Source organism: Mesoplodon bidens, assembly GCF_964165515.1.
Source record: "Mesoplodon bidens genome assembly, chromosome: 4".
Classification (NCBI taxonomy): domain Eukaryota; kingdom Metazoa; phylum Chordata; class Mammalia; order Artiodactyla; family Ziphiidae; genus Mesoplodon; species Mesoplodon bidens.
Window position 1 is genome coordinate 138,417,233 of NC_138160.1, and position 20,330 is coordinate 138,437,562.

The 20,330-nt window shown below is 43.3% G+C and overlaps 1 protein-coding gene across 1 annotated transcript; it reads left to right on the plus strand.

Moving 5' to 3' along the window:
- Positions 1-1,446: 1,446 nt before the first annotated feature.
- Positions 1,447-17,765, plus strand: LOC308616388 (uncharacterized protein; the record flags this gene model as incomplete). Its single annotated transcript, XM_081232638.1, is given in 4 exon segments — positions 1,447-2,387; positions 2,523-2,577; positions 16,755-17,381; positions 17,385-17,765. Coding segments are annotated over 4 exon segments (1,989 nt in total). The 5' UTR covers positions 1,447-1,461.
- Positions 17,766-20,330: the final 2,565 nt, after the last annotated feature.

Consider the following 20,330-nt stretch of genomic DNA (forward strand, 5'->3'; position numbering starts at 1 on the left):
GAATGTTTATAGCAGCACTATCACATGAGTGAAAAAACAGAAATAACCTAAATGTCCAGCAATGGATGAATGGGTAAAAAAAATTTAGTCTATCCATTAAGAGATATTGTTTGGCCATAAAAATGAAGTTCTTGGGTTTCCCTGGTGGCGCAGTGGTTGAGAGTCCACCTGCCAATGCAGGGGACACGGGTTCGTGCCCCGGTCCAGGAAGGTCCCACATGCTGTGGAGTGGCTGGGCCCGTGAGCCATGGCTGCTGAGCCTGCACGTCCGGAGCCTGTGCTCCGCAACGGGAGAGGCTGCAACAGTGAGAGGCCCGCGTACCGCCAAAAAAAAAAAAAAATGAAGTTCTTCATACATGCTACAATATGGATGATCCTTGAAAACATCATGCTGAGTGAAAGAAGCCACACCTCATAGGTCTCATAGTGTAGATTCCATTTAGGTGAGTTATCCTGAGCAGGACAATCCATAGCGATGGAAAGTAAATTAGTGGTTAACTGCCTTTTAAACTTTATATTGCCTAACAAAAAAGATCACATTAAAATAAGTAAGTTATTTATTTATAAAGAGACATTGAAATCTCACTAAATTGACATTATTTACTGAGCACAGACTATGTACATTTGCTCACTTAATGTATTGATTTAATTATCATAGATAGCACCTATTGTTTTCCAGATCACAGTCCAAGAATAACTCATTTAGTTCTCACAACCATTCTTTGAGACAGGTAGAGAGAAATGGAGGTATAGAGAGGTGAAGAAATTGCTCAAGTTTACACAGTGGGCAGAGCAGGAATTCAAAATCAGTCAGCTGACTCGCATACCCCTTTGTCAGATGGCTATGTTGCATTGCCTCAGAACATACAGATGGGCTGCATGAGATCTGGAAAACAACCAAAACATTATTTCTACAGTTTCCTGCTTCGGATGCCTTGCATGAATAACTCCAGAGGAAGAATCTGATTGATTCATGTTAAGTTAGAGATACCATAGGGTAGGCATGTCTTGTGGTATCTGAAGCTCTGGGAAGAACAGGATTTATCAGAAGGGAGCAGGAGGGCAGAGCAGCAATGACTGGAAGCTCTGATGAAGGAACATTTTCATTTTTGGAAGCAACCTAGAGGGATAGAAAGGAAGAGTCTTTGGGGACAGCCAGCCATGCGTTCAGGTGTTGGCTCTGCCATTTCAACAGCTTTGCCATAAGAAAGTTGCTTAGACTCTCTGCACCCCAATATTCTCAATGGGTATTCTCAAGATACTCAAAACAGAGTGATAAAAACAGCACCTCCCACAATACATTGATGAAAGGTAAATCACAGAGTAGGAACTCAACCAAAGCCACCTGTCATTTATCAGGAGCAGCCCCTTGGGCAGGGCCAGGAATGATGGAAGCGGATGACCTTCCTTCATACAGTAGCTGATCTCTGCACGTCACATCTCACTTCAGGCACAGCCTCCATGCAGGGAGCCAACCTCTCAGCAGTGACTGAATTCATCCTCAGCGGCTTCTCCACCTTCCCCCACCTTCAGCTGATGTTCTTCCTGCTGTACCTGCTGATGTACCTGTTCACGCTGCTGGGGAACCTGCTCATCATGGCCACCATCTGGAGCGAGCGCAGCCTCCACACGCCCATGTACCTCTTCCTGTGCGCCCTCTCCATCTCCGAGGTCCTCTACACCTTTGCCATCACCCCACGCATGCTGGCCGACCTGCTTTCCACCCACCACACCATCGCCCTCATGGCCTGTGCCAGCCAGATGTTCTTCTCCTTCACGTTTGGCTTCACCCACTCCTTCCTGCTCACCGTCATGGGCTATGACCGCTACATGGCCATCTGCAACCCCCTGCGCTACAATGTGCTCATGAGTTCCCATGGCTGTGCCTGGCTGGTGGCCTGGTCCTGCGCTGGAGGCTCCATAATTGGGTTGGTGGTGACATCTGCCATTTTCCAACTCACTTTCTGTGGGTCTAATGAGATCCATCATTTCGTTTGCCATGTAAAGCCTCTTCTGAAGTTGGCCTGTGGAGAAAACGTCTTCACTCTGGCCGTGGGTGTGGGCCTGGTGTGTTTCACCGCCCTGCTGGGTTGCTGTCTTCTCATCCTCCTCTCTTATGCCTTCATCGTGGCCGCCATCTTGAGGATCCCCTCAGCCGAGGGCTGGCACAAGGCCTTCTCCACGTGTGCATCCCACCTCACCATGGTGGTCGTGCATTATGGCTTTGCCTCTGTCATCTGTCTCAAGCCCAAGGGTCCCCAGTCTCTGGAAGTAGACACTCTGATGGGCACCACCTACACAGTCCTCACTCCCTTCCTCAGCCCCATCATCTTCAGCCTCAGGAACAAGGAACTGAAGAAAGCTATGAAGAAGACCATCCTCAATAAGCACTAGCCTGAAAAAAACTGTGATTATCTGGGAGGAATTCCTTGGAAATAGCTAACCTGGGTTATTAGATGCTACCATTAGATATGGCACCCTGTAAGCATGTAATAGCCTATGTTTGTCTGATGCTTTACAAGGACCCTTGTAGGCAACATCCAAATGATTGAAAAATGGTTAAATAACATCATGCATGTATCCAGGATGGAAAGATGTATGAGATGATAACACACAGAAAGTCAGATTCATTGATTCCTATATGCTGCAAGACCCTTTGTCAGGTATCATTAAACCTGGAATCTGTTCTTCTCCTGCCAGGAACTAGGGTGGTCTAATTACTCCCATCATCATAAACCCACACTACAAAGAGAAATTGAATAGGTCATGCCTCAATCCTCCTTTGGGCAGCAACAGGTAGCTACAACACAAATTTTGTGAGGCTACAAAAGACTAACCCAGATTACAGCAGAGGAGAGCAAGGCACCCTAAGTTTCAGCATTGCACAGATTTGTGCAATAGCTGTTAGAGACAGTAATAAGCAGACTCAGAAAAGGTCAGGGAAACCACCATGTTCCAAGTATGAATCTTGAGCAGCTCAAGAGAGACAGAGAAGTCTCTCCAGTTAGGTTACAGATAAAAGTTCCACCATGAGAAATCACTTTCTCCGTTAGAGGGTGATATTGCACATAGGCCAGTGGGGAACTGTTTGTTGAACCACAATGATGAGGGCAGAGCCCAGGATTAAGTTTATTCCTTATCACAATGTGTAATGATCTCCCATGGGCATGAGGGGAGGATTTAAAGTTGATCACACATCATAGTACTTTGAATTTGTTGAAAGCATGTGTATTGAAGAGAATGATAAATACGGTACAGTATCCCTTGTAAATGAATCTAAAAAAAAGTAAACTCATAAAAACAGAGAGTAGAGTGTTGATTACCAGGGGCTGAGGGGTGGGGTAATTGGGGAGATGTTGTTTAAGGGCACAACTTTGCAACCAGCAGATCAACCAGAAGATAAGCAAGATCTGGGGGTCTAATCTACAGCATGATTATAGACAATAAGAATTTATTATAAACTTCAAAGTTGCTAACACACTAGATCTTAGTTGTTTCCGCCACAAAAAAAGATATGATAATTATGTGACTTGATAGAAGTGCTAGCTAACACTGCAGTGGTAATCATATTACAATATATAAATGTACCAAATCAGCAGGGTGTATACCATAAACTTACACAATGTTATTTGTCAATCAAATCTCAATGTTTAAGAAAGTTTCACTGACAAATTTAAATTGTTTTGGAATATGACTTTATGCACTTACTTTAAAATAGCAATTTATAACACTTAATGGACACTAGTTTATGGTGATGCTGGTGTATGGAAAAACAAAATATTATTGAAATGCACTAGCAGTAAATAAAATTAACCAACGTTTAGAAAAAGAAAATATGAGTATTCATACTTAAGTTGAAGAGTTAACTATATGTCATCTATCCTAAAGCTGAATTTAGTCTTTCTCTATAAGTGGAGCAGTAATAATCTCTATTTAACAATTACACGAGGCCACAAATCCTGTGGTAGTTTTGGGAGTACAGAGATGGGTCTGTTGCTAGTCCCTGTCTTTGAAGAGTTTCCATGGTACTTGGTGGACAGACACACAGAGAAATGTCAGGGCTCTCACCAAGATATGGACCAGATGTTAAAGACCACCAAAAGGGGTGTGACTCTGCAGCTTGGGATGCATCAGCTAGGTCTTCCCTCATTTCCATACTCCAGTAGCTCTCACTGGTGTCTCCAGAAGACACTTGGAAGTTTCTGGAGACATTTTTGCTTGTTACGACTGAAGGAGGGGGAGATGTGCTATAATATCTAGGGGATCAAGGTCAGGGATGCTGCTCAACATCCTACAATGCACAGAACAGACTCCACCACAAAGAATGTGCCAAACCCAAATGTCAACAGTGCCAAGGATGATAAACCCTGCTGTATTTATTAACAAACATTTATTGAGCATCTACTATGTGCCAGGAACCTTTTTTTTTTTTTTTTTTTTTGCGGTACGTGGGCCTCTCACTGTTGTGGCCTCTCCCGTTGTGGAGCACAGGTTCTGGACGCGCAGGCTCAGCGGCCATGGCTCACGGGCCCAGCCACTCCGCGGCATATGGGATCTTCCCGGACCGGGGCACGAACCCGTGTCCCCTGCATCGGCAGGCGTACTCTCAACCACTGCACCACCAGGGAAGCCCCAGGCACTTTTTTAGATGCTACAGGGGATCCAATGTTGAAGTATTTAGATATGACCCTGATCTCAGTGTTTGCAGTTGAGAAAGGAAGATGTGGCTATTAAACAGATAATCACACTAATTAATATACATGACAAATTGTGACAAAAGCTATGAGGAAAAGAAAGACGTTACTATGAGGGCTTATAATAGGAGTGATGACTCAGTATGGGAAAATCAGGGAAAGGTTTCCTAAGGAGGTGACATTTAAGGTCAGACCTAAGAATGTGTAGGATATGCCAGGGGAAGGGTGTTCCAGGAAGCAGCAGCAGCATGTGCAAAGACCCTGAGGTCTGAATGTGCTTGGTTTATTTCAGGAACAGCCAGAAGTTAGAAAGACTGGAGAGCTGGGGCGGGCTGGGATGTAATGTTGAAGATGAAGCATGGATCTGACTACAGGAGAGTTTATACTGTGTTCTAAGTGTATAAGCGGATAGGTCATTTTTCAGGTTTTCCCCTTTGAAAGATCCCTCTGGCTCCTGAACAGAGACAGCTTAGGCGGGGTGGGGCGAGGTTAGACAGTGGAGGAGAAGAAAAACACCGTTGAGGAGGGGACTGGGCTTTCATCCACAAGCAAGGCTGTCAAGGTCAACATTGGGGAAGGGCAGAAGAAGAGAAGAGAAGGCAGCAGGTTGCATCACTCAGGCTGGACTTTGCCTTGAGCAGTTAGCATGGAAGCCCACGGTGGCTCCATTAGCACTGGAACGGGGGGGCGGTCCCCTAAAGTCTGGAGATCTCTCCATCAGCAGCCTTTCTCTGTGCTCCAGGCCCTTTAATAACCTCTCCGGGCTCTGACCCCACCTTGGGGATACCAAAGCATGTGGCACAGCGGGAACCATTAGCAAGGAATGGCAAACAGCTAGGAATGCAGGGGGTGACGAACATCAGAAAATGGAAGCTGAATAATGGAGGGGAGGGGAGGACGGGGCCCTGAGTAGGGGGGGTGTCCTGGCCAACACTAGTGGGCAGGGGGGTGGTTCTGTCTCTCCTCCTGTGATGTGGAGGGTCATCACCCCAAGAGTTGTGTTTACACTGAAGTTTTTGGTGTTTATCCATATATATATATTTTTAACATCTTTATTGGAATATAATTGCTTTACAATGGTGTGTTAGTTTCTGCTTTATAACAAAGTGAATCAGTTATACAAATACATATGTCCCCATATCTCTTTCCTTTTACGTCTCCCTCCCTCCCACCCTCCCTATCCCACACCTCTAGGTGGTCACAAAGCACCGAGCTGATCTCTCTGTGCTATGCGGCTGCTTCCCACTAGCTATCTTTTTTACGCTTGGTAGTGTATATATGTCCATGCCACTCTCTCACTTTGTCCCAGCTTACCCTTCCGCCTCCCCATATCCTCAAGTCCATTCTCTAGTAGGTCTGGGTCTTTATTCCTGTCTTGCCCCTATGTTTTTCATGACCTTTTTTTTTTTTCTTAGATTCCATATATATGTGTTAGCATACTGTATTTGTTTTTCTCTTTCTGACTTACTTCACTCTGTATGACAGATTCTAGGTCCATCCACCTCACTACAAACAACTCAATTTCATTTCTTTTTATGGCTGAGTAATATTCCATTGTATATATGTGCCACATCTTCTTTATCCATTCATCTGTTTTTTATTTTTTTAACATCTTGATTGGAGTATAATTGCTTTACAATGGTATGTTTGTTTCTGCTTGATAACAAAGTTAATCAGTTATACATATACATACGTCCCCATATCTCTTCCCTCTTGCGTCTGCCTCCCTCCCACACTCCCTATTCCGCCCTCTAGGTGGTCACAAACCACCCAGCTGATCTCCCTGTGCTATGCGGCTCCTTCCCACTAGCTATCTATTTGACGTTTAGTAGTGTATACATGTCCATGACACTCTCTCACTTTGTCTCAGCTTACCCTTCCCCCTCCCTGTATCCTCAAGTCCATTCTCTAGTAGGTCTGCATGTTTATTTCCATCTTGCCCCTAGGCTTTTCTGACCATTTTTTTCTTTTTTTAGATTCCATATATATGTGTTAGCATACGGTATTTGTTTATCTCTTTCTGACTTACTTCACTCTGTATGACAGTCTCTAGGTCCATCCACCTCACTACAAATAACTCAGTTTCCTTCCTTTTTGTGGCTAATATTCCATTGTATATATGTGCCACATCTTCTTTATCCATTCATCTGTCGATGGACACTTAGGTTGCTTCCATGTCCTGGTTATTGTAAATAGAGCTGCAATGAACATTCTGGTACATGACTCTTTCTGAATTATGGTTTTCTCAGGGTATATGCCAAGTAGTGGGATTGCTGGGTCATATGGTAGTTCTATTTTTAGCTTTTTAAGGAACCTCCACACTGTTCTCCGCAGTGGCTGTGTCAATTTACATTCCCTCCAGCAGTGCAAGAGGGTTCCATTTTCTCCACACGCTCTCCAGAATTTATTGTTTCTAGATTTTTTGATGATGGCCATTCTGACTGGTGTCAGATGATATCTCATTGTAGTTTTGATTTGCATTTCTCTAATGATTAATGATGTTGAGCATCCTTTCATGTGTTTGTTGGCAGTCTGTATATCTTCTTTGGAGAAGTGTCTATTTAGGTCTTCTGCTCATTTTTGGATTGGGTTGTTTGTGTTTTTGATATTGAGCTGCAAGACCTGCTTGTATATTTTGGAGATTAATCCTTTGTCAATTGCTTTGTTTACAAATATTTTCTCCCATCCTGAGGGTTGTCTTTTCATCTTGTTGATGGTTTCCTTTTCTGTGTTCACACCATCTTTGGAATTCCTTGCTCCTGACTCAGCTACCCTGACCCAAATAAGGAAGAAGGTCAATAGGTCCCAGCTGTGTGCACACAGGCGCCAGTACCGAGGTCCATACTCCGTGACGCAGTCCAGGACCCAAAATGAAATGACAGAAAACTTGCCTCAAAAAGGTGGGAAGCAGAAGGGCATTGGCTGAGTGTGAGGAGACACTTCAGCATGCTGTATTGTTGCTGTGAGTAGGTCAGCAAGATCTTTTATAATCCACCTCCTAGAGTAATGAAAATAAAAACAAAGATAAATAAATTGCAACTAATTAAACTTAAAATCTTTTGCACAGCAAACGAAACCATAAACAAAAGTAAAAGACAACTCTCAGAATGGGAGAAAACATTTGCAAATGATGTGATTGACAAGGGATTAATCTCCAAAATATACAAACAGCTCATGCAGCTCAATAGTAAAAAAACAAACAACCCAATCAAAAAATGGGCAGAAGATCTAAATAGACATTTCTCCAAATAAGACATACAGATGGCCAAAAAGCACATGAAAAGATGCTCAATATCACTAATTATTAGAGAAATGCTAATCAAAACTACAATAAGGTATCACCTCACACCAGTCAGAATGGCCATCATCAAACAATCTACAAACAATGTAAATTGATACAGCCACTATGGAGAACAGTATGGAGGTTCCTTAAGGAACTAAAAATAGAACTACCATATGATCCAGCAGTCACACTACTGGGCATATACCCTGAGAAAACCATAATTCAAAAAGAGTTATGTACCACAATGTTCATTGCACACTACTTACAATAGGCAGGACATGGAGGCAACCTAAGTGTCTATTGACAGATGAATGGATAAAGAAGATATGGAACATATATACAGTGGAATATTACACAGTCATAAAATGAAACAAAATTGAGTTATATGTAGTGAGGTGGATGGACCTAGAGACTGTCATACAGAGTGAAGTAAGTCAGAAAGAGAAAAACAAATTATGCTAACACATATATATGGAATCTAAAAAAAAACGGGCGGTGTTCTGAAGAACCTAGGGCCAGGACAGAAATAAAGACACAGATGTAGAGAATGAACTTGAGGACACGGGGAGGGGGAAGCGTAAGCTGAGACAAAGTGAGAGAGTGACATTGACATATATACACTACCAAACGTAAAATACATAGCTAGTGGGAAGCAGCCGCATAGCACAGGGAGATCAGCTTGGTGTTTTGTGACCACCTAGAGGGGTGGGATAGGGAGGGTGGGAGGGAGACACAAGAGGTAGGGGATATGGGGATATATGTATATGTATAGGTGATTCACTTTGTTATACAGCAGCAACTAACACAACAATGTAAAGCAATTATACTGCAATAAAGATGTTTTAAAAAATCCTACAAACAATAAATGCTGGAGAAGGTGTGGGGAAAAGGGAACCCTCCTACACTGTTGGTTGAAATGTAGATTGATATAGCCAGTATGGAGAACAGTATGGAGGTTCCTTAAAAAACTAAAACTAGAGCTACTATATGGTCCTGCAATCCCACTCCTAGGCATATATCCAGAGAAAACCATAATTCGATAAGATACATGCACCCCAGTGTTCACTGCAGCACTATTCACAATAGCCAAGACGTGGCAACAACCTACATGTCCAATGACAGGTGAATGGATAAAGAAAATGTGGTACATATATACAATGGAATACTACTCAGTCATAAAAAAAGAATGATATAATGATATTTTCAGCAACATGGCTGTAACTAGAGATTGTAATACTGAGTGAGGAAAGTTAGACAGAGAAAGACAAATATCATATGATATCACTTATGTGTGGAATCTAAAAAAAATGATACAAATGAACTTATTTATAAATAGAAACAGACTTAGAGAATAAATTTATGGCTACCAAAGGGGAAAGGAGGGGGCAGGAATAAATTAGGAGCTTGGGATTAACATATACACACTACTATATATAAAATAATCAACAGTGGCTTACTGTATAGCACAGGGATCTCTACCCAATTCTCTATAATAACCTATATGGGGAAAGAATCTGAAAAAGAATAGATATATGTATATATATAACTAAATCACTTTGCTATGCACCTGGAACTTACACAACATTGTAAATCAAATGTATTCCAATATAAAATTTAAACATTTTTAAAATAAAAAATAGAAAAAAGAAAAACCAATGGAGATTTTTCAACCCCATTAGTATTTAGGGAAATGCAGTTTAGAGTGACAGTGGGAAACCACTTGGCCACTTGACAACCATATCAGCAAAATTAAGTTTCATACTGTCAAGCATTAGTGAGAGTGTGGGGGAACAGATCTTCTGACACACAAGTGCTCAGAGTGTAAATTAGCACAGCCACTTGGGAGTTTAGCTTGGCAATTTTTCTTAAATTTGAGAATCTTTTTTTTTACAACATGATCATCTCACTACTCGTTTGTATTTGAATCAGATAGTGCCTGTTTGTAGTAGAAGCCATACAAGGATATGTACTCCTAACAATGGAAAAAAACTGGAAGCGAAATGTATACTGAATATATTTATAAAATTGATTTATTAAACTGATTTTATAAAAATGAGGTGTTTCTGTAGCAGTGGTTCTCACCTAGAGGTGATGTTGCCAAAGAGGGGATATTTGGCAATGTCTGGAGACATTTTTGCCACGGCTGGGGTGGGGAGGCTACTGGCATCTAGTGGGTAGAGACCAAGGATGCTGTTAAACATCCAGCAATGCTCAGACAATTCCCACTTCAAAGGATGATCCAGCCCCAAATGTCAACACTGCCAAGGCTGAGAAACCTTGGACTATAAAAACGAACATGAATATCACTCCAAAATGATGTGTAAAAAAAAAAGCCCCAAGTTACAGAAAGGTACCTAAAGGACAATCAGACCTGTGTTAAAACACATAGTATGAAAAACAGTCTGGTGGCTCATCAAAAACATTAAATACTGAATTACTATATGACCCAGCAATTTCACTCCTTGGAATATACCCCCAAAGAAATAAAAAGAATTCAATTAAATCTTTGTACACAAATATCCAGAGCAGCACTATTCACACAGCCAAAAGTTAGAAACAACCTAAATGCCCATCAATGGGTGAATGAATAAACAAAATATGGTCAAGCCGTACAACGGAATATTACTCATCTATGAAAAGGAATGAAGCACTGATGCATGCTACATGATGGATGAATCGCAAAAATATGCTGAGTGAAAAAGCCAGACCCCATAGGCTACATACTGTATGATTCTATTTCTATGAGATGTCCAGATGAGATGTCCACTAATCTCCTTTTTTACCCTATTTATCCATAGGGTAAAAAAGGAGATTAGTGGTTTCTGCTAATCTGGGGCTAGTGAGCAGACAGAGGAGGACTGCTAATGGGATGGGATCTCCCATTTTGGGGGTGATAAAAATGTCCTAGAACTAGATAAACATGACGGTTTAACAACATTGTTAATGTGCTAAACACCACTGAATTGTTCACTTTAAAATGGTTAATTTTATGTTATGTGAATTTCACCCCCAAAATAAAACAAAACCCCAAAAAGCACAACAAAACTCCACAATACTACTCTTATTTTATGGGATTGTGCTTGTTCACATGCTCCATGCATACAAAGGTCTGTAAGGATGCCCATCAAATTCATCATGGTAATAGCATGGCTGGCCATTGTATGACTTTTAGCCCGATTCGTAGCATTTCGATTATTCAATAAGAAGAAACAAATATTTATGTGATAATTTAAATTAAAAAAAGATATTTAATTGGGCAAATAACCTGGAAAGGGAAGAATGAAGGTGGAGAGGCACATTGGGTAGTTTTCTCAGCCCCAGCAGACAATAGAAGGGCTGTCTTCCTGCCAAAGTTAGGAGCCAGAGCCCCAAATCCCAAATTGCAGAGTGTTAGACTCTGTTGAAGTCCCTGAGAAGCTAATGTAAACAACTCACCCCTGGAAAGTAGGGAGGGAAGGAAAGTGAGGATAGAATCTCCCTGGGGTTGCCCAATGCCTCGCAGTGTTCCCCGGGGTCCCAGCACACCTGTAGCAGAGGCAGAAGCAGTGGTGACACAGTAAGAGAAGGCAACGGGCAGGGAGCAGAGGCAGCATAAAAAATGGAGGACAGACTCAGGTAAATCCCCCTACTGCGCTGGCATGCTCAGGGTGGAATGTTCCTTGCCTTGCAGCCCTCAGCTGAAGGGAAACACCAAACCAGGGCCTCTTGCTGGAGTGAGGCAGAGGCAAATGCAGAACCTGGAGCCCTAGGTGAATCCACCTCCTTCCCTCCCACTTGAGCAGGAGAGATCCGGGGAACCAGTATCTGCCACAGAATCAGAGAAGCCACCCTGTTTATACAACTCCTTGTGCAATTTGTGTGAATGGGGTGGGAGCAGCAGGCAGGGCTCTACTTTCTAGCTTCAAGGTAACGTGATGATTGCTTTGTAGGACAGGTAAGAAAACTAAGGTGCAGAGAGAAAAGAGCTGCCACACTAAGTTACCCAGAACACCTGCCTGAATGTTAACCTCTATCTCCTCTCTGTCCTGGTCAAAAACCAATGGTAAAAGGATTGTGGGGAAGCACAGAAAATAGATAGTCAAGAGGAATTAGGACTGAAGGCTCCAATCACCACCCAGCTCTGAGGGTATAAAGTATCAGGGAAGCACCAGGGTGGACAGGTGCAGTGTTGGTAAGGAGTCAAAGATGAAAATGGGAGAAAAAAAGGAGGCAGGAGGTGGCTGAAATGGAAGAGAGGATGCAGAGAGGGGAATCTAAACAGCTTCAGTGAAAAGACAGAGCCAGGATGGGGGAAGACAGGTAAGACAAGATAGAGATGACACAGACCTGGTCTGTGGTTCTCAACCAGAAGCAGTTCTGCTTCCCAGGGGTCATTTGACAATGTGTGAGTATACTTTGGATGGTCACAATTGAGAGATGCTGCTGACATGTAGTGGGTGACAGGGATGCTGCTCAGCATCTTATAATGCACAGGACAGCCCCAATCCCCCCAAATTATCGGCCCCTAAAATCCCTAATGCTGAAGTTGGAAAACTGCTGCAGGGGTATATGAGGACAGGATTGGTCCATGGACAGGCTAGGCCTCTGCATTCCTGGGTGGGGAGCTGGCCCTGCTGTGGGTTCCTCTAAGTGCAAGATTGCCAGATTATACTCTCTCTGTGGTTGTTCAGTTGACTTACAGAGGAACCCACTACGTGTTCTCCTAGTGGATCAATGCTAGGACACTTCAGTCTACCTCTCTGTTGTCCTACTCCCATGCCCACCGTGGTTCTATGACTGTTTGTTTTTCTTTTTAAAAAAATTAGTAGATTTTTTAGAGTAATTTTAGGTTTACAGAAAATTGAGCACATAGTGCAGAAAATTACTATGTACCATCTCTCTCCCAGAACAGAGATTCCCTTATTATTAACATCCTGCATTAGTGAGATTACTGCGTTACAGCTGCTAAACAAATATTGACACACTGTTATTAACCAAAGCCCACAGTTTGCAATAGGGTTCACTCTTGGTGCTGTACATCCTATGAGTTTTGACCAATGCACCATGTCATGTATCCACCATTACAGTATCATACAGAAGAGTTTCACCAACTTAAAATAAAAAACCCAAGTTCCACCTTATCATCCCTTCTGCTCTCTCCTTGAACGCTTGACAACCATCAATCTTTTTACTATCTCCACAGTTTTGCCTTTTTCCAGAATGAACAGACACCAATCTTAGCTGTTTTCTGTGTCCCCATCACCCCAGAAGGTGTATATGCAGCCCTGGACCACCTTCCCAGGACATGGTGAGCTCTTGTTTTCTTATAGCACCTCTTTCTTTCTTTGTGGCTGTGGCTTTTGTGATCTTTGTTAATATAGGGAAGGCGTATGGGAATGGTCTGGTATGGTGAAGCTAACATGTCCCTCGTCCTGGAAGTAGCCCCGACATTCACTAACAGCCACCAGTAAGTGGTGAGTATAACAGAGAGTTTAGGAAAAGATAGGCTTTGGGGTTATTCAGATGTAGGTTTAGATCCTGGCTCCCCCACTCAGGAGCCATGGTCCCTTCGGCAAGTGGTGTGTCCTCTGTGGGAGGCAGCTGCCACTTCTGTAAAACAGGGATCATAGCAGGTGCCTCACAATATTGGATTAAAGATTTCATAAGAAGCATATGAGCACAGGTGCCAACGTCCAATAAAGAGTAGCTACTCTCATCAAGAACTGAAATCCAGTGCCAAAGACAGTTGTGTCTCCAGCATGATACATTGTAATGAAGGTCATGAAAGAGTTAAACTCAAGGAGTTTTAAGCTTACTCGGGAGTACGGTTTTGGAAGCACACAGGAATGAGTGACTAAATCTGTTTTGGGAAGAGGTGTCCAGGAAGGCTGCACAGAGAAGGTGACATTTAAGCTTAGACTTAAAGATGAACAGGTGTTTGCCAGTTGAAGAAGGGAAAGAACTGAGATCCAGGGACAAAGAGCAGTTAAGGAATTACAACTGTACTCTTTAGATCATTGGTTCTCAACTGGAGGCGACTTTGCCCCCAAAGAGGACACTGGCAATGACACTATAAAACTCTTAGAAGAAAACATAGTCAGAATACTCCATGACCTAAATCACAGCAAGATCCTTTTGGACCCACCTCCTAGAGGAATGGAAATAAAAACAAAAATAAACAAATGGGACCTAATGAAACGTAAAAGCTTTTGTACAACAAAGGAAACCATAAACAAGATGAAAAGACAACCCTCAGGATGGGAGAAAATATTTGCAAATGAAACAACTGACAAAGGATTAATCTCCAAAATTTATAAGCAGCTCATGCAGCTCAATATCAAAAAAACAAACAACCCAATCCAAAAATGGGCAGAAGACCTAAATAGACATTTGTCCAAAGAAGATATACAGATGGCCAACAAACACATGAAAGGATACTCAACATCGCTAATCATTAGAGAAATACAAATCAAAACTACAGTGAGGTATCACCTCACACCTGTTAGAATGTCTGGATACATTTTTGGTTGTCACTACTGAGCTGGAGCTACTGGCATCCAGCTCGTAGAGGCCAGGGATGCTGCTAAACACCTTACAGTGCATCCATAGCAAAAGATGATCCGGAACCAAATATTGAAAAACCTTGCACTAGATGTTGGAGAGCTACAGGAAGTTGAGACCACAGCCTACATGATCCCAGTCTCACCCATTCAGCCTTTTCTTGGGGGGTCTTGTTTCCAGGTCATTGACTTTGACTCACCCGCTCTAGGATCTCAGGGTATCAGGAATGAGTGAGGCCACGGGGGCTACCTGGGGACCTATGGCAGGTGCTGACCCGGAAGTGAGGGAAAGAAACAAGTGACTCCAAGGGAGGGAGGCCAAGAAACTCTGGAAACCAGTGATGTTTGGGGAAAGCAACCTTCAGTCACCAAGGTGTCTGGTTCCCCTACTTTGTTTTGTTCTCAACTTGTCAGAGCTTGATCAAGGACATGAGCCCGCTTAAGAGGGCATTTACTACTTTATTCCTATTTTTTTATTCTGGTAAAATACATATAACATAAAATTTACCATTTTAACCATTTTATAGTGTACAATTCAGTGGCATTAAATGCATTCACAATGTTGTACAAGCACTATCTATCTAGTTCCAGAATCTTCTCAGCACCCCCAAAGGAAACCCCATATCCATTAGAAGTCACTCCCATTTATCCCCTTCCTCTAGCCCCCCAGCAACCATTGACATGCCTTAAACTCTTACATAAATATTCATAGCAGCACTATTCACTATAGTGAAAAAGTGGAAAAGAACCAAATGTCCATCAGTGGGTGAATAGATCAACAAAATGTGGTCTGTCAATACAATGGAATATTGCTCAGCCATAAAAAGGTATGAAGTTATGACAATGCTACAACATGGATGAACCTCAAAAACATTATGCTGAGTGAAAGAAGCCAGACCCCGAAGTCCACAGAGTATATGATTACATTTAGATGACTTGTCCAGAGCAGGCAAATCCATAGAGACAGAAAAAAGATTAGCGGTTAGCTGCCTTTTAAACTTGACATAGCCTAATTTTAAAAAAAGGATTTGGGGCTTCCCTGGTGGCGCAGTAGTTAAGAATCCGCCTGCCAATGTAGGGGACACGGGTTTGAGCCCTGGTCCAGGAAGATCCCACATGCCACGGATGCAACTAAGCCCGTGTGCCACAACTACTGAGCCTGCTGTCTAGAGCCTGTGAGCCACAACTACTGAAGCCCGTGTGCCTAGAGCTCGTGCTCTGCAACAAGAGAAGCCACAACAATGAGAAGCCCGTGTGCGCAATGAAGAGTAGTTCCCACTCACCACAACTAGAGAAAGCCTGCGCGCAACAACAAAGACCCAATGCAGCCCAAAATAAATATAAATAAAATAAATATATTTTTAAAAAGGATTTAAAATTTTTATTCATAAAGAGACACTGAATACCCATTAAATTGTTCTTTACTGAGCACAGATCATACACATTTGCTCATTGAGTGTATTAATTATCAAAGGTAGCACCTATTGTTTTCCAGATCAAGTCCAAGAATAACTCATTTAATTCTCACAACAACACTTTGAGCTAGGTAGGGGGAAATGGAGGTACAAAGAAATTAAGACACTTGCTCAGGTTTACACAGCAGGCAGAGCAGGGGTTCGAACACAGGTTGGCTGACTCCCTCCTCCCTTTGTCAGATGGCTATGTTGCATTGCCTCAGAAGATACAGATGCACCTTCTGGGATCTGGAAAACAACTAGAACATTATTTCTACACAGTCTCTTGCTTCTGATTCATTGCATGGATAACTCCAGAGGAAGAATCTGATTGATTCATCTTAAGTTAGATATGCACACTGGTCCAAAGTGTTGTAGCCATGGGTAGGTAGGTCTTGTGATAGCTGAAGCTATGGGAAGAACAAGTTTTAGCAGAATGGAGCAGGAGGGAAATGGTTAGAAGCTCTGGTGAAGGAACATTTATATTATCGAAGGTAACCAGAGGGAGAGAGGTGTATAGTCTTTGGAGAAAGTCAGCCATGTGTTCAAGTCTTAATGCTGCCATTTTGACAGCTCACCTTGAACAAGTTGCTTAGCAGTTAGCACCCCAATATTCTCAGTGAGTATTCTCAAGACACTCAAAATGGGGTGATCAAATCAGCACCTCCCCCACTTCACTGATGAGAAGATTAAATCATAGGAGGCACAGAGTAGGAACTCAACCAATGCCAACTGTCATTTATCAGAAGCAGCCCCTTGGCAGCAGGGCCAGGAATGATGGAAGCGGATGACCTTCCTCCATACAGTAGCTGATCTCTCCACGTCACACCTCACTTCAGGCACAGCCTCCATGCAGGGAGCCAACCTCTCAGCAGTGACTGAATTCATCCTCAGCGGCTTCTCCACCTTCCCCCACCTTCAGCTGATGTTCTTCCTGCTGTACCTGCTGATGTACCTGTTCACGCTGCTGGGGAACCTGCTCATCATGGCCACCATCTGGAGCGAGCGCAGCCTCCACACGCCCATGTACCTCTTCCTGTGCGCCCTCTCCATCTCCGAGGTCCTCTACACCTTTGCCATCACCCCACGCATGCTGGCCGACCTGCTCTCCACCCACCACACCATCGCCCTCATGGCCTGTGCCAGCCAGATGTTCTTCTCCTTCACGTTTGGCTTCACCCACTCCTTCCTGCTCACTGTCATGGGCTATGACCGCTACATGGCCATCTGCCACCCCCTGTGCTACAACGTGCTCATGAGCCCCCGTGACTGTGCCTGCCTGGTGGCCTGGTCCTGGGTTGGAGGCTCGGCCATGGGGCTAGTGGTGACATCAGCCATTTTCTACCTCACCTTTTGTGGACCCAATGTGATCCACCACTTCTGCCACATGCCACCTCTAGTGAAGTTAGCCTGAGGGGACAACGTCTCCACCGTGGCCGTGGGTGTGGGCCTGGTGTGTGTCATTGTCCTGCTGGGTTGCTGTCTTCTCATCCTCCTCTCTTATGCCTTCATCGTGGCCGCCATCTTGAGGATCCCCTCAGCCGAGGGCCGGCACAAGGCCTTCTCCACGTGTGCATCCCACCTCACTGTGGTGGTCGTGCACTATGGCTTTGCCTCTGTCATCTACCTCAAGCCCAAGGGTCCCCAGTCTCTGGAAGCAGACACCCTGATGGGCATCAACTACACAGTCCTCATCCCCTTCCTCAGTCCTATAGTTTTCAGTCTCAGGAACAAGGAGCTGAAGAATGCCATGAAAAAGACCTTCCTCAACAAATTCTTTCTCCATAGCTCCTGAAATGGCAGGGTTTGTAACAGGAGATGTGGCACGTAGAGGCATTTCAGTCTATCATCTGTAAAATGGGAATAATCATGCTGCACTGGTGATGATTCCTGTTTGTGAATTTCCACTCGTCCCCACTCAGCAACTTCTCTATAAATGCTAGATGTCTGCTTTCTCTCCTTTTCCCCAGTCTGGTTGACCTGATTCCTCCTGCATTCACTGGAGTCACAATCTCCCCAATATTGACCTTGTGAGTTAATTTCCTCCTGTTTACTGTGCCTGAGAGCAGCATGAAAGAGGAGACGCCCATGTCTTGTGTTGGGGAATCTGCGTGCATAATTTATCTTCACTGTGTGAAGGAGGGATGCTTGCTCTACCTAAAACAATGATGACGTAAACAGCGACAGTGATCTGGTGCCTGCTGTGTATCAAGAACTGCACTCTATGCTTTGGAGACCTCATCTCTCTCATGTATCATATTGAGGGAAGGAAAGCATTGTTGACTGTTGTTGTTTTTCATTTCAAGTCTTCACATTTTTGGAGGTAGGGTGTCTTCTCCTATGAGTTGCTTTTGTTGGCTGAGTGAATGATAGGTCTAAGGATACAAATTATAGAAAGAAAAGAGAGGGGATCTGAAATTCTCCTTCTAAGATAGGCAATATGGAAAGAGATGGAGGAAGACATGTGAGAGGGAAGATGAAGTGGTGGTTGGTTTGAGGAATAGGGGAAGAACAGGTAGAAAAACCAGATTGCTAGCAGTTGATGGGGACCTAGGAGGGGATGATGGACCCAGTGGCTGGTGAAGAAATACGGGGAAAGAGCAGGGACATAAATGGACATTTCATAAGGTTAATAACATGGCCATAAAGTACCTGATGTAAATCCCCTTTCTGGACGCCCTTGAAATACTCAATAAAAATCCATTTCCCTTTCATGGGTTGTGGAGTCAGATAGATTGGGGGGATGCATCCACAGGCTGGGCCTGCTTCAAGGGAAGTGCTCAGGCAGAATCAGGTAGCCGCTTTGGGTTACGCTCCATTTTTAAATGAGGCAATGGATGCAGTGAGGTTTGGTACTTGCCCAAAATCAAGAAGCCAGGTAAGTTCATGGATGTAGAATGGGGTCGACTGAGTGAGTCTTCTGTAGTAATGGGTCTGCAACTTGAGGGCACATCAGAATCAGGCTGCTGGGTCTCACCTCAGAGTGTCTAATTCAGCAGGTCTATGGGGGTGGGCAGGGGGGACTCTAGAATCCTCATTTCTAACAAGTTCCCAGGTGATGCTGCAGCTGGTCTGAGGATGACACTTTGGGAAACACCGCTCTAAAGAATCCTTAGCTCAAATATGAAGCCACATATTTGAGTTGGAGGCAGAAGTAGCTTCTCTGTCTCACCCTTTCTCTCTCTCTCTCTCTCCCTCCCTTCCCCCTTTCCCTCTCTCCCTCCTTCCTTCCTCCCTTTCTTCCTTTCTTTTTAATAGTTGTGAAGATAACAGTTTCCCATTTGTTGAGCATTTATCATCAGCTATTATGGTCTTTAAAAAAATACCTGTATTGAAATGTACTTTACATACCATATAACCCATATGAAGATATGTGTAATCATTACCACAGCGAACTTAGAACATTTTCCTCACCTCCAGAAGAAAGCTGTACCTTTTAGCTATCACCTCTCTTTCTTCCCTTCCTTCTAGTTCTAAGCAACCATTAATCTACTGTCTCTATAGATTTGACTTATCTGGACATTTCATATACATGGAATCATACGATATTTATCATTTTGTGTCTGGCTTCTTTCATGTAGCATGTTTTCAAGGTTTATCCATGTCACAGCATGTATCACTAATTTCACTCCTTTTTTATAGCTGAATAAAGTTGCATTGTTTGGATATATGACATTTTGTTTATCCATCCATCTGTTGATACATTTTTTGGTTGTTTCCACATTTTGGCCACCATGAGTGTTTCTGCTATAAACATTCATGTACAGGTTTTTGCGTGGACCTATGTTTTCATTTTGGGAGGTATATACCTTTCAGTGGAATGGATGGGTCATACAGTAACTCTATGTTTAGTTATTTGAGGGACTGCTAGACTCTTTTCTAAAGAGGTTGCACCATTTTTCATCCCCACCAGCAGCGTATGAGGGTTCCAATTTCTCCACACCCTCACCAACGTTTGTTGTTATCTAACTTTCTGATTGTAGTCATTCTAGAGGTATCTAATTGTGGTTTTGATTAGCATTTCCCTGATGGATGAAGACAGGTAAGGTCTTAAATGCTTTACACACATCAGTTCTTTTACTCCACGAGGGAGGTCAGATTATTAGTTCCATTTTCAAGATGAGGAAATTGAGATATAAAGAGATTAAGTCTGCTAGCTAAATCTTTCTCCTGAAGTGGAAAAAAACTAGAATTCATTAAGGTGGAGCTGGGGCTCAGAAGCATACACTTCTCAGGGGTTATGAGGAGGGGAGGCCAGCTGTTCCAGGAAGGGATGAAAACCTGGATTGGAAAGAAAAGACCGGTTTTAGCAGGCACCAAATGAAATAAGCCCAGACCTTGAAAATATGCTGACCTCAGG